Source organism: Bemisia tabaci, chromosome 4 (genome assembly GCF_918797505.1).
Source record: "Bemisia tabaci chromosome 4, PGI_BMITA_v3".
Classification (NCBI taxonomy): Eukaryota; Metazoa; Arthropoda; class Insecta; order Hemiptera; family Aleyrodidae; genus Bemisia; species Bemisia tabaci.
The window spans coordinates 52499133-52513673 of record NC_092796.1 but is presented as its reverse complement, the minus strand read 5'-3'; the positions used below and the strand labels follow the sequence as shown (position 1 = coordinate 52513673).

Below are 14541 nucleotides of genomic sequence, written 5' to 3'. Positions count from 1 at the left end.
TTAATTTTCTCTCTTACCAAAATGTTAGTATTTTTTGTTTTAGTATGACAGTATTTGTCGACTCGAATTTAAGGCGGCAAACTCATTAAACACATTGTTCATTAAAAGGGAAACGTTGATATTATTTTCTTTAACAAAGAACCACATTTCTAACAACTGCTGTTTTGTTTAAATTCCATTGCTTGTTCCAAAAGAACGCAGAAAAAAATGCACTGAGTGCAAGTTTGAAATCATTTCTACATGTTTTTGTCAGCATTTTTACTGGGAGAGAACAAAAAGGACACGAGAATTGTTAAATTGTTAGTTCCGGTGTTCCAGATCCACCAGAGGTAGCTACCCAGTAGGGGAATCAAATGAAATAAGGATATCAAGTTGACTGTCAAGAAATTTATTTTGAGATCTCAGGGGAGCAATTCCATAAAACTGCGTTCTGAAATTGGCATTGTTGAATGAGAGAGTGCATCAAGTACAATGTTAAATATTTGAAAAACAACCTGGCTTCAAATGGATGTAGAGAGTTGTGAAAATGAAAAATCAAACTTGTGAACTAGGTTTTTAAAATTACATTCTTTTAAAAGACTTACGAATGCCAGCATATATATCACCCTTCCATAAAATTGTCTATCTGCATCAATTTTTGTGGAAATAAGCAAATCTTGTTTTAAATTGGAAGCTCAAGATCTTATGTTTAAGATGAGCCATCATGTTATGATGACAGTAATGTATCCAGCTTTAATAGCTTTGAAATGGCAGTATCAGTCTACTTTCTTCTCGGACGAGCTGTGTACCAAGATCAGATTTTGTCTTGAAACAGGAGCTTGCACTGTCGATTGTTTGAAAGCGCAAGACTCGACTTAAATGGAATCAGGAATTCTGAAGAAAACATTCTAGTAAGCTTGTTCTTGAATTCAAACTTTGGGGTCATGAATGCACAAATAAATGGTGCCTGGTTTTTCGACTAGCAACGCAAACAGCCTATATGTAGTTATGTTCTAATATACTGACTTCCGTTGGAGGATAAACTGCTAGATGTAAGAAAAATACTTGAATTTATTCCATTTCAAAAGTAACAGAACATATGTATCTTCTTTTTCAATAATATTTACTATCTTTGTACAAATCAGAAATTTGGCAATCATGGGTGTCATCTTTTGCTTCTGAGGAATTTCAAAGCAAGTTCTTCGTCTTCTGTTAAACTAAGTCCTGTATCCATTGGTTCAAACTCAACATTAGGATCTACTTTCTTCCTTCGTTTCATATTTTTTGAAGTTGCAGCTTCCAATTTTCTCTTTTGTGATCTGAAAGAGAGCGATAGAGAACAAAATTAGTTTCATTCATCAAATCTGAGGTTAAATTTATCCCACTGAGTGATAACAATAGAAAAGTTATGAAATAAATAAACCTTGCTGAGACTAAACATTTTATAGGAATATTTATTTGAGAGCAAAACCTTTCAGAAATTTATTTAGCTTCTCTCTTCGAATACTAAATTGGGAGAAGCATTTCATGGATACTTAAAAAAAGAAAAGTTGCAATTATTAGTCCTGGGATTAAAGGCTTCTTCTTTCTTTGACTGGGTCATATGCCCTGTTTGCCCGACCCCCCCCCCCCCCCCTCCTTCCAATCACCATATGCGGCATGTGATAAAAGCCGAAATAAAATAAAAGTTATGTACGTATCCTAGCAGACAAACTTTAAAAAAAGATAACACATTCAATCATCTGCAGACGAGAGCTAGCCCTGTTGACTCCTCAGCAGTCGTCCAGGCAATCTTCTTTTCTGCAGTAAAAACCCTGTCTACTCAAAGACGTCAGAAATATAAGTAATATTGATTTTACCACACACACTGCAGGGATATATATAGTATTTTGGACAACACTCACCCATAGAATTCTTCTAAATCTTTCGCTGAAATATGAATATCATCCGAGTCATTAGATTCCTCATCACTGCTACCACTTTCAGGATATTTCCTGTCAGAATCATCATCATCATTGGAGTAGTCGCTATTTTCATCTTCATCACTATCGCCTTTGGGACCATAGAGTTTATCCGGATCAGGAAGTGTTGATAAATCAGGCCCATCATCACTTTCACTTTCTCCGAAATCATCGACCTCTTCAACTTCCGCTTTTTTAGCTTTGGCCTTTTCTTTTAAACGCTTAGCTCTAATTTTATCACGGAAGAGTTTCTTATCAACTAGATCCTCCTCTTTCATTACTGCAACAGCTTGGTCAATATTCAGACCACCTTCGTTACTTGCTTCATACTCAAGGCCTGCTTCAGTAACACGTTCTCGAGCTGGGTTTGTTATTACCTGGAAAAAACCGGAGCCAAAAAGCGTTAAAAATTGTTCAAAAAGAAGCAACTAAAGATGAAAGGAAAAATTTTGAGGTCTGTCAATAATGTAATCATTGAAGATAAAGATTTTACATTAAATATATGGTTTCAGCCAGCTTGAAAAACAAAAGTTGACAAAAAAGATTTTCAAGGGTCAGAGTAGTTTCTAAGGAAAGTTGAGCATTTCTAAGTACATAGCTATGTATTTAAAAATAATTAAGCATTTTCACCGACTCAGTTAAAAAAATTAAATTATAATTTTGCAAAGCTAAGTGCCGTTGACACATAGTGCAGCAGTTAGTCAGTCTAAATTCTTGGTATCCAAGTAGATGGCTGAAAACTATGCTAACTAACATGCTTTTGTTTACTTGCTCACTTATTCTGTACAAGGATTTTGTCTACTTCGTCTACAAAGATTCAAAATACATATCTTCAAGCATATTTTGTAACTCAGTCAGATTTCAACTCTCGGTGAAGTTACGGTGAACGACAACGGAAGCCGCATTATCGACGTTTGCGAGCAGAGGGAATTAAAGTATTGAACGGGTTCTACCAACACAAGGATATTCACAAATATACTTGGGTCCAACCTATACGCGGCTTAAGATCTATCATTGAGTACGTGCTCGTTAAACAAGTAACAAACCTGAAGATCCAGCAGGTGAGAGTATGTAGAGGACTCTCCTGCGGTAGTGACCACTTTTTCCTCAGAGCAGATGTAGCCTTTCCCGCTCGGGTGTCGCAGAACGATCGAGGCGACAATCAACAACCGGAGCGACAACGCGTACATCAAGTTCAGTACAACATCGATAGCCTAAAGCACCTGAGTGTCAAGGCTCTGTACGCAAAGCGCCTGGATGAAAAGTTAGGAGATGCGTGCGATGGCAGTACGGAAGAGCGGTATGAGTTTATCAAGAATTGCGTTCACTCGGCAGCAGCAGAGGCCCTGGGGGTTTCTGATCAAAAAAACGATAACAGAAAACCGTACTGGTGGGATGCGGAGGTAGAGGAGGAAATAAATGTGAAAAGGAATAGGTATCATCAGTTTCTCTCTTCCCAAAAGTTGGATGATAAAATTATGTACAGACAGGCTCAAGCAAGAGTCCGTCGAGTAATCACTCGGAAAAAGAATGAGGCTTGGGAAGAAAGCTGTATGAAGATAAATACCTACCTTGGAGGTCGGAAAAGTACGGAAGGCTGGAAAGTGATCAAAGGGTTGCGGCGGAATAAAATGCGCGACATCATATCTCCGATACCAATTGACAAGATGGAGAACTATTTTAAAGATTTATTAACGGAGAGGCGACCCGAGTTTCAAGGCGGAGTCATAGGCACTAAAGAAGATTCCAACGTGGAGATCCAGCTCCAAGATGTAGTGAAGGCTGTGAGGGAGTTGAAAACTCGCAGAGCTCCTGGACCTGGGGGTATACCGGCGGAGTTGATAAAATGTGGCACCGGTAAACTATTTGAACATCTTCGGAAACTTATGCAAGACTGTTTGCATGGTTCCGAAATACCAAAGGATTGGAAGGAATCTTGGATTACTCCCAGTCATAAGAAAGGTAGTAAACAAGATTGCGATAATTACAGAGGTATATCGGTCACAGGAACCTTGAGCAAGGTCTATGGTAAAATTCTCAAGGCAAAGGTCGAAGAGTTTTGGAGCGGCCAGGAAGCCGAAGAACAGGCTGGTTTTAGAGCCGGTAGGTCTACCGTCGACCATCTGTTCACCATCACCCAGGTCATCGAGAAGAAAAGGGCGGTCAGCCAGGAGCTGCACTTGGTGTTTGTGGATCTTCAGAAAGCTTATGACAGCGTGCCGTTAGTGAAGCTTTGGGAAGCCTTGGAAAAAAGGGGTTTTAGCAAAGGACTTGTGGGGGCAATTAAATCATTTTATAACGGGACGATAGCAAGAATTAAATGTCGTGGAGAGTTGTCCGGAGGTTTCTTCGTCACAAAAGGACTGAAACAAGGCTGTTGTTTGTCACCAACACTATTTAAGGTATACCTAGAGCACGTTTTAGAGGAATGGAAGAAGAAGGTTGCAGGAATGGGCGTTCCACTCCTTGATGGGCAGACCCTTTATACTCTATGCTTTGCCGATGACCAGATCGTTGTAGCTCAAGATGAGGAAGATGCAGATTACATGACGCGGAAGTTGGTCGAAGAATATCGGAAATGGGGCATGGATGTTAGTGTGTCCAAGACAGAGAAGCTGGTCGTGGGAGCAGCGCATCAACGGCAAAGCATAGAGCTTGAGGATGGACGGCGCATCGAAGAGTGTGATGAGTATAAGTATCTCGGTGTCTGGCTTGATCAGGATGGAAGGATGGATAGAGCAATTAAGGACAGGATCATCCAGGGCAGGAGAGCCATCGCGATGCTGAACGGGGTGCTCTGGGATCAGAGCATCTCAAAGGCAAACAAGCACCGGATATATGACGCCATCGTTAAAAGTATCGTGCTCTATGGTAGTGAAGTGTGGCCTTTGACGAAAAGAACGCAAGAAATGTTGAGGGCAACTGAAATGGATTTTTGGCGGCGATCTGCCGGCATTTCGAGACGGGACCGTGTCCGTAATGAGAGAATTCGCCAGGTGATGAAGGTTGAGAAAGATATCGTGCACGACGTCATGTCCAGGCAGTTATGCTGGTATGGACATGTGCAAAGAATGTCGGAGGAGAGGTTGCCCAAACAAGTTTTGGATTGGGTACCACCTGGGAAGAGGCGACGGGGACGTCCCGTAAAGGGTTGGCGGCAGGGCGTTGACGAAGAGATGTTGCGGTGTCAGTTGCCCGAGAACCTCTGGGAAGACAGGCATATGTGGCGTTTGGGTGTCGTAGAACGCCAGAGTGCGTTATAAAGCGACTTTATATATATAGTCAGATTTCAAGTTTTTTTAGATGCAAAAAAAAGCTGAAGAGGAAGAGGTGGAAAAACCAGGTGGACTCAAAAAGTATCCTTGCAATCCATAAAACAGACATGTTTCCTGTTCGTTTTTTTTTTTGCAGAAAAAGTCTCTGGGGGTGTAACAAATGCAAAACTTGTGAAATAATGCTGGGCCCAGTCTCCATAAAGAAAAACATTGGAGATGCAAGACTCAAAAGTGAAATAGCTTCTAAAATTAGTAGTATCATTGTTCAGTCAACTTACTTGGCCATCGTCATCAAAAACAATCTTTTTGTTTGGAATAATTTTCTTATGAAGAATTTTCTTTGCAAGGGATGCTTTGGTAATAGGCTTCTTCTTTTTGCTACTCTGATCATTGGATGGTGGATCAGGAACTAATTTTTCAATTTCATCCTCTAACTCGTGATTTCTCCGTTTTATAGACATAAAATCTTCATCACTCTCACTACCACCTATGGAAAGAAAATAAAAATCCAATTATAGATGAATTGATGGTTTTACCATCTCACTACAGTTTCACCATCAGCTTGCTATATCTTGAAAATAACCTTACAGGATCGTTCAGGCTTAAAAAAATAAGTAGAAAAGGAGGATTGCTGAAAATGAGCAATAGTTATTATTTCTAGGCAATGAGAATGAACCCTTTCAGAGACTAAAAGAAGATGCAGAATGAAGAAATGGAAAAATTTCAACGAACTCCTTATATCTTTTATCTCTAGAGATTTTTTTGCCAAAAAACCTGAAACCAGTATTTCCTTTGCCAGAGATATCATCTGTTCAATGTCTCTTAAGCCCGTGTCGGTTTTTTTTTGTTAGTTATCTTTATTACTGTTCTTTTTATTTTTCATTTTTATTTATTTTATATTATTTTATTTTAAAACTTGTCGAGTCAAACTTGATTTAAGTCAAGTAAAATTAGAGATAAATGAAGAAAGGAAGAAAGAGAGAGATATTGAACTTACTGTCATAAAATTTGTACACTTCTTTCGTCAGATCTTGCCTCAATTTTCTCTTATTTACATCTGAATCCAGCTGAAATTCATCAGCTTTTGAAAACGCTTTAGAATCATCTTCTGATTCTACCTCTGTTTTGGCCCTTGCATCAGCAAGTAGGCATTCGACCTTGACTTCCTCTGACTGATCGCTGGATTCCTTCTTTATCCTTTGCAAGAATCTTATCCTGGGAGGCATAGCTAATCCAAGAGATCTGCAAAGATAAAAAGTTAGAACCAATTCACATTGTCAACTTTTTTTTTTGAGCTAAAAAATTTTTCTGCAGAACGCTGAATTAATGCTGAAACTACAAAATTCCTGCCACCAACTGTTACACTTTACTACATTGAGGGATGGTTAATCATTACATTCCATGAATTTCAATGTGTTTCTTTATTGCTATTTCAAGAGTATTCTCGGAGGATCTCATATTCAGGTACAAAAAAGTCTGAATACTCTTAGGAGCCAATGCCTGCCATACCGGTTGTATCAACCAATCTTGAAGGATTCCGCTACTACAGTAAGACCTTCAATTATCGGATCGCGATTTAACGGATTCCGTGATTTAATGGATCCATCCTCCGATCCCTTCAGCGAGACCGACTAGCGCATTTAGCAGATTCTGCGATTAACGATTCGGCCTCCGGTCCTGTGAAATCCAATAAATCGAGGTCTTACTGTACCTTTGACCGCTTTCGTTGAATGCTACCTTGCGGCCGAAACCGTGTTTATGGCTCACAACTGGTATAGCTCTAGCGGGAGAAAGCATCTCCTTTCTTTTTTTGGGGGGGGGGGGGGGGACACACGCAGTGGCGCTGAGGAAGTATGTACCCAAAGCTCTATGACAGGCAATTTAATAAAATAATTAAGAGATAGTTGAAATTTGAAAACCTACAAGACAGATATAACTCTCAGCTATGCAAAACAAATTGGCACCTCAGATTTGAAAGGGTGCTATCTACAAATTAATTTATTACACTATTTAACAGGGTCTCTCACATTACGCCCTGAGGTGTGACACTTTCCCAACATTATCAAGAAGATTACATATTTTTTTCTTTAAAACCCTTGAAGATCCTTCAGTTGGAAACACTGAAGAATCTGACTAAATGAGATCCAAGGTATCCATTGTAGATGCGCAGGAAGTTGCAAACTAGAAGGGATATCATGTGTTTACCTTGCATAAGCATTTGTATCCAATGCATGAACATTAAAAACTTCTTTGTTTTTCATTAAAAAAACAGACTTGACATACGCCACGAAAGCTCGCTGAGCGGTCTCTTTCAAGTTTGCATCACGAGCCAGAGCAGCTTCCACTGATCGTTGGATGGATGTCATCTTATTGGTGTTGATCCTAGGGAGAGATAGACAAAAGTTGAGCAAAGTAGAAATCTTGAGCGTTATCATATTGCCAACTTCAGGAAGAATACCATATGAAAATTTGGAGAATGTCTTTCTGATACATGTGAATTCAGATAATTTCGTTTGCAATTTATTCAATTATACCTGAAAAATTGGTCTCTTGAATTATGCCTAGAAGTCCTCAAAAAGATCCACATAGACTCTGTTATTAGGAAATACATTTAAATAGAAAATAATTTTCAACAAAAGGTTGCAGGAATATCAAAGCAATGGCAAGTTAGACGTAAATTATTTGTATGTTATACATATTTATGTATGTTATACATATGAAATAGAAACACTAAAACGGGGTACAGGCTGTGACTAAAAACAATTCGACAGGACGTTTCAGGATTAACATGCCTTTTTTCAACCGCAGATAAAACAAACAAAAAATTAAAAACCACACATGTATGAGCCGCCGCTTAACAACAAGGTAAGACATACCTATGTGTGTTATACATATATTATACATGTGTTATATAAATATATTATACATAAGTTGGTTCATTAATTTTATTCGTGACATTCAGCACCTCAGGCTGTTAATGTTTTTACAGAAAATATGAGGGGTGAGTGCAAAAACAAAAATTTAGATTCTTGTATATATATTATATATATGTTATAATGTGAACTTGAAATAGACTGAATTTATATTTTTACTTACTGGATTTCCTTGATTGGTATTTTTTTCTGTTCCAATTGTTCAAGAAACGGTTTTTCAGAGGGCAACAGCACAAGCAAACTTTCACCTTTTTTATTGAATCTTGCAGTGCGACCTGCGCGATGAATGTATTCATTTGCATTTTCAGGACAATCCATTTGTACAACCCAATTCACAGCAGGAAAATCTACAAAAAAAAATAGGAAAAATATTGAAGAACAATAATTATTCTTGACATCACACTTTAAAAACCTATCAAAATTCAAATACAGTGCTCTCTCTTAGTAACGAATTGGCAACGGGCCGACTGATTTTTTATTATGGAGAGATTCACAATGTAGCAAGCATCGTTCAACAAGAATACAGAATTTAAGGGACCAGACGATTCCTTTGTTACAGAGAAATAAGAGTACTGTAGAGCACAAATAGCATTCTGAGGCACAGAATTAATAATCAATTTATTTTAAATAAAACACATTTATTTTAAAATTAATTGAAATAAGCTGGAATAAAACTGGACCTATTCTCAGAAAATTGTTGAGAAATTAATTCCGCAAGTGGTACTAGCAACAGGTTACTTAGGAGCAAAAGCTGCTACATTCTTACCTAAAGAAAAGAAAGTATCTAACTTAACTTGAAAGCCTCCAATTTTACAGCAGGGCTACTTTTCGTCCTACGTGAAGGCTAAAATCAAGACAATGGTAGAAATAGAATACTTGAAAATCTACTTGTCCTGAGACAGGTAAAATCTGAATTTGTTCCAATGGGTCCCAAATAATTTGGATCAAATTTGGCTGATAGAAATTTAGTTCATTACAACACAGCTTTGGTTATCAATGGTGGAACTGCAGAGATGCATATCTCGGTTTGCAGACTTCCTGTCATGCTTTATTTTCCAAATAAAAAACTACTCGCCTTCATTTCAAAAAAACTTCAGTGATTTTTCTTCTCTATTAGAGATATATTCTGTGAAAATTTCAAGCCATGGCGTTGATTCAGCCTCTTTGTAAAAAATAAAATAGGAGCAAAGATTTTGAAACACCGAAGTCAACATTCACATTTTTGCAGTTTCACCGTTGTTGTGCAACTTCATTTATCTCTCAAGTAAGCCTTGAAGTTTAAACCAATGTCCGCTCAAGTCTACTTCCCTGTGAACTCACTTTGACTACATTTTAGGATTCGAAAAAAAAGTAAGAGCATTGGACCATACCTAATCCACGGGCTGCAATGTCAGTGGCAAATAATATGACTCTCTCTTTCCGATGAAATTCATCGTAGATTTTCATCCTTCTCATTTGGTGTAAAGATCCATAGAGGGCCAAAAGACTTGTACCCGGTCGAAGACGGCAGAATAACTCATAAATGTATTTGACCTAATTGAAAAAAAATTTAAAGAATAAAACTGTAAAAAATACATGTTTTTACGTTGGAATGGAATAGAGTGGAGCAAAACATTCAGATTCAGATCTACATTGCAATGTTTCCATAACTCATCTACAACCATTAAATTCGCTTTTATGATTATGTATTTATTTTTTACTTCCAAAATGTCATCTCCTATTTTAATTTTTTTTAAGGAGACCAACAAACATTTTTGTTTAAGATTTTGTGGAAATAACCTTTGTATGGGTGAGGAAGATTACAATTATTTTTGGGTGAGGATGTTGGTTGCTTTCCTTCCAAGAAATTAAAACAAGATTTTCTAATAATGCAGGAAGATTAATTCATTTAATACCTATTGATGGCGAAAGAACGAAACCATGTAGTACCTCTGTTTCCGACCTTGTAGACTTCCTGTTATTTCTTTTCCCCCTAAAAAACTAGTCAACATAATGTCTGAGAACTTTCTTGCCTTTTTTCACTGTTAGCAGAATATTCTGTATGAATTTCAAGCTTTTAAGTTGGCTCTTTTATGTTTAAAAAAATAAAGAAAGAGCAGAAATCTTGAAACAACACAATGGCGATGGTGGTTTCTGACGTTGACCATCAATAAGTGAATAAGACATCCATCAGTCTGCGGAATATTCATTGCTTTAAAAGTGAAGCGCTTGAAAGAATTCCTTCCTGCCTTAAAACTAGATATATCATCTTGTCATTTATGTTTACTTTCCTTCACAAATTTCTCTGTACCTGATCAGACAGTGGCTAGTGAACATATAATTGAGCCGCAACTGACAAAACTTGCAACCTTTTTAGGACTTTCGACTGGAGTCCTATACGACTAACAGACCATTTAAAATTGAGTTTAAAAATGACAGGAAATAGTAATACATCCATCCGTTTCTTTTGAGTAGCAGAGAGAAAACTATCAGAGGTGAGACAGGCATGGAGAGGGATGGAATGTAACAAAGAATTACCTGCTTGCAACTGGACATGAAAATCAAAATTTTCATTTTCAAATGACTCTTGATGAAAGACCACAACATGTTGAGCTTTTCGTGCAATTCACAAACAACATAACTCTGGCGAAGGCCTTCAGGAGTACTGTGCTGCTCTTTTTCATGTACGGAAATGAACTTGGGATTTTTCAGACTTAGCCGAGCCAAATCTTTAACGGATCTGAAAAATTAGATTGCAGCATTGTTAAGGAGGCCAAAAAAAGTAAAAAGTTATTGAAGACATATTGCAAGGGGAAACTGGGGAACGATCAGGGGAAAATTGTTTATTCGTACTATGCAAGCCTTTAAAGAGGCAGCAAAGTGAGCAATGGCTCTTTTTCTGAGAGTTAGCAAGATATAAAAATATGAGACAAAACACAGAAATATAACTCATTGTAGGTCTATGTCTGTGACCAGATTTCAAATTTTTTTTTGTTTCAAACGTATGTAGAGATTTTTTCCAGTGAGTTCATTTTGGTATCTTTTCAAAATTTACTGAACGAGTTAAAGCTTAAATTTCTGCCAGTTGAAAAAATTGTGCCACTTATATGAATAATTAAGGTGATTAGCGACAGACACTTACGTAGTTTGAGTTGCTGAAAAAAGGAGGGTCTGCCTTTGAGGTGGTAAATTTTCGATGATGCTATTTAAAGTCTGTTGGAATCCTAAGTCTAAACACCTATCAGCCTCATCCAAAACAAGCATCTGTGAACACAAAAAATAAATGAATGATCCTAAGTCTTGTTCTTCAAGGAATACTACTAAAAATGCAGAACTGTAGGGTGCTTTCAGAAAGGTAGGAAAAATTAAAACTCGAGAGCTATTTCTTTGAAAAATAATGTTGAATCGTTCCTTTAGGGAAATTTCATTTGATTATTTGTTATTTTATTGTAACACCAGGTTGAGAAAATTTGGAAGCTCTCAGAATTTTACAAAATTTTAGCATGAAAACACATACTCACTCCTCGATACCTAATTTTCCACCCCTTACAACCAAGGTGCAAGGCTACATTTTTAATTGGTTAATTTCATGAGACTTTAAACTTTTTTTATATGTGGGTTAAATCTAACTTTCTATTTTGAGTTGTTCTATCTAAAACTATGGAAAACAAAGCAAAAATGAAAATATTTGAGGTGGCAAAGGCAAAAGAGAACAAAAGAGTATTGATAGGTATGGATCAGCATTGAATACTGAAATGTGCATTTTGACTTCTTAAGGTCATTGTCAAACTTGGGATCTGGCGAGAGATCCAAGAATTGTCTTCAAAACTGATGTTCCTGAGGTAAATTTTAGCGAGAAACATGTTTCCGAAGTTAAAAGACTCAAAACCTCTTTATTCTTTAAAGTTGGCCTGAAGCTTATAGCATCATACGAGGGAACGACTCATGGTTTCAACCACCTTAAATTCCAATGCAACATGGTTGCTGTTCGATTCATATCAAAAACAAATTATTTCATTTCAAAAGAACAACAAAAATATTCAGCTTTTTCTCTCCGTATTGAGAATTTCAGTTGAAACAGAATTTATCGCAAATGGCAAAATCACCACTTTATGTCTAAAAATATTCACTTCAAATAACGATAATATTGCAAGTATGATCAAGACCATGGTTTCTCGTGACAATTGCGACCTGACAGTGAAGAAGTGATTGCAGGCTGAAGAATACACAGCCATAAAAAATGGGCTTTGGTCTTTGGCTACTTTGCAAGTCTCTTTCTTACCTGAAATTGGAGAAAATGTGGAGAACAGAGGAATACAAGCATTCCACTTTTTTACCTCCCGACTTCCCTAAAGAAATTTAAAAAAAAATGTGTAAAAGCCCCAACGCTACTTCTCAGTGAATATGCTTAGATTACAGACATACCTGAAGGTTTGTGCAGTCAAATAAAGGATTTTCATCCATATGCTGTAACAGACGACCTGGAGTACAAATCACGATACTGCATTGATCCATTCTTTTCCGCTCAAATTTTAAGTCTTTTCCTCCTGTAACAAAGTTTTTACAAGTTATAAAAGATACTGCAGGTAGAGAGGTAGAGCATCTCAAAAATTTCTCTTGAAAAAAAGAGTGTAATTAAAATTATCAATACATAATCAAATGCTAAAAATCATGACTTACGTTATCTGAAATCAATCATAATACTTATATTTTCTTCATACTGGCATTAAATGAGTGTTCTAAGAAGGACCATAGTAATAATTGGCGAAAAGATGGGCAAATTGTGAAGTTAGATCGACTTACCAATAATCAGACCAGCAGAAAAATTGTGATGGACTCCAACTTTCCTCAGAGTTTCAAAAATCTGATAAGCTAACTCCCTGGTTGGTGTGATAATCAAAATACCGACATTATCTAAGTCTCGTGACCACTTTTTGCAATACAGGCGTTCCAGGGCTGGAATTAAAAAGGCAAGCGTTTTACCACTGCCTGTTTTTGCAGCACCGAGGATATCACAGCCTTGCAGACTGAAAGCAATTGTTTGTCGCTGAATTTCTGTCATCTTATAATATTTGTTTTCTGAGAGCCCTTTTTTAGTATATTCTGACAAAGGTAAGTCCTTAAAAAGGGTGACTTTCGAGACATCGATCTGAAAGAAAAAATGACAAATTATTGTGAATAAAAAAGTATGAAAAATAGGATAAAGCTTTGCTAGAAGTAAAGGCACAACTTCAATAGGATGTTAAAGGTTGAAGTTCCTGAGAAATAAAAAAATCCTCAGGTAGACTATTTGAGGGGCTCAGAGGACAAGACGCGTAAGTGCAGTTTTTAAAAAATCTAGATAATAATGATTTCAAGTAAAACTAGCCTTAATGCATATTCTGTGAAAGATTCGCTCCTAAATTCGAATTTTCAAGCATTAAGAAGTCAGTTTGAACTTTCTTTCCGTCATGAGGATACATGTAAGTAATTCCGCAACTTCAAACACATATTTCTCAAAATAGCCAAACCTGCACTTACACGTTTTGTCCTCCAAGCCCCTCATTTAATAATAAAAAGTATTATGTGAATTTTAAAGGTTAATATTCCTGTGTAGTAAAATAAATCTTCAGCAAGACTATTTACTAGAAAAAAGACTATACACTGGTTTTTGGCGCTGAGACTTAAGTATACATGGACTGGGCTTAGCTTTGCAAATGCAACCACTGAGAATTCAGCCCCAGTTACTTCAAAATCGGAATTTCTGTGGACTAGGAACTAGAACTTTTGGCGCCCCGGAATTTTTAAAGAGATTTCCAGAATTCTCACGCACTAGGTTTTTGTTGATGGGTCAGCACACTGCTCTGATTAAAATTTGGTCAAAGCTTTCAATAATTTTGCTATTTTGATTCCGATTGTTGCACAGATCAAATTTTTAGCAAGAAACAAATATTGCTGACAACGAGGGAAACCTGTCAGTGTTCGAAGTTTTCGGTATTTGGTCACTACCAGCCTGGAATGAAGCTTAAAATGCCAGTAAGTAAAAGTCTAATCATAGCAAATCGCGAGGGAAAATCAATTGAACTTACATCATTGTATGCTCCGGTGAGCCTTTGAATTTTATCATCCTCGCTGATGAGAGGTTTCTTCTTCTTATAAAATTGAAGCTTTTTCTTTTTATCTTGCATGATATAATAAAACTAACAGGGCAAATGGTCGCACTAGATTCAAAAATTGGTATTGGTTGCAAAATTTTAATAAGAGCACTTTCTTTACCCTTCCAAAAAACAGAAATAGATCTCATTGATCTCATGCAGTCCAAAAAATAAACTTGAAATAAACACGAAACATGCCACCATGTGGAGACCTAACCTAAAAGCCAAACAATCAATAATGCCATAGAGAAAAAAAAGGAGGTGTTTGCATCTTGAGGAT

At 37.0% G+C, this 14541-nt stretch overlaps 1 protein-coding gene across 1 annotated transcript; it reads right to left on the bottom strand.

Moving 5' to 3' along the window:
• Positions 1 to 372: 372 nt before the first annotated feature.
• Positions 373 to 14431, bottom strand: LOC109042477 (probable ATP-dependent RNA helicase DDX10). Its single transcript, XM_019059243.2, has 12 exons — positions 14196 to 14431; positions 12931 to 13276; positions 12553 to 12674; positions 11270 to 11391; positions 10666 to 10867; positions 9519 to 9681; positions 8312 to 8495; positions 7421 to 7597; positions 6213 to 6457; positions 5494 to 5702; positions 1884 to 2317; positions 373 to 1298 (listed from the first exon to the last, which is right to left on the bottom strand). Exons 1-12 carry the CDS (start codon positions 14292 to 14294, stop codon positions 1145 to 1147), a joined length of 2457 nt encoding a protein of 818 aa, XP_018914788.2. The 5' UTR covers positions 14295 to 14431; the 3' UTR covers positions 373 to 1144.
• Positions 14432 to 14541: the final 110 nt, after the last annotated feature.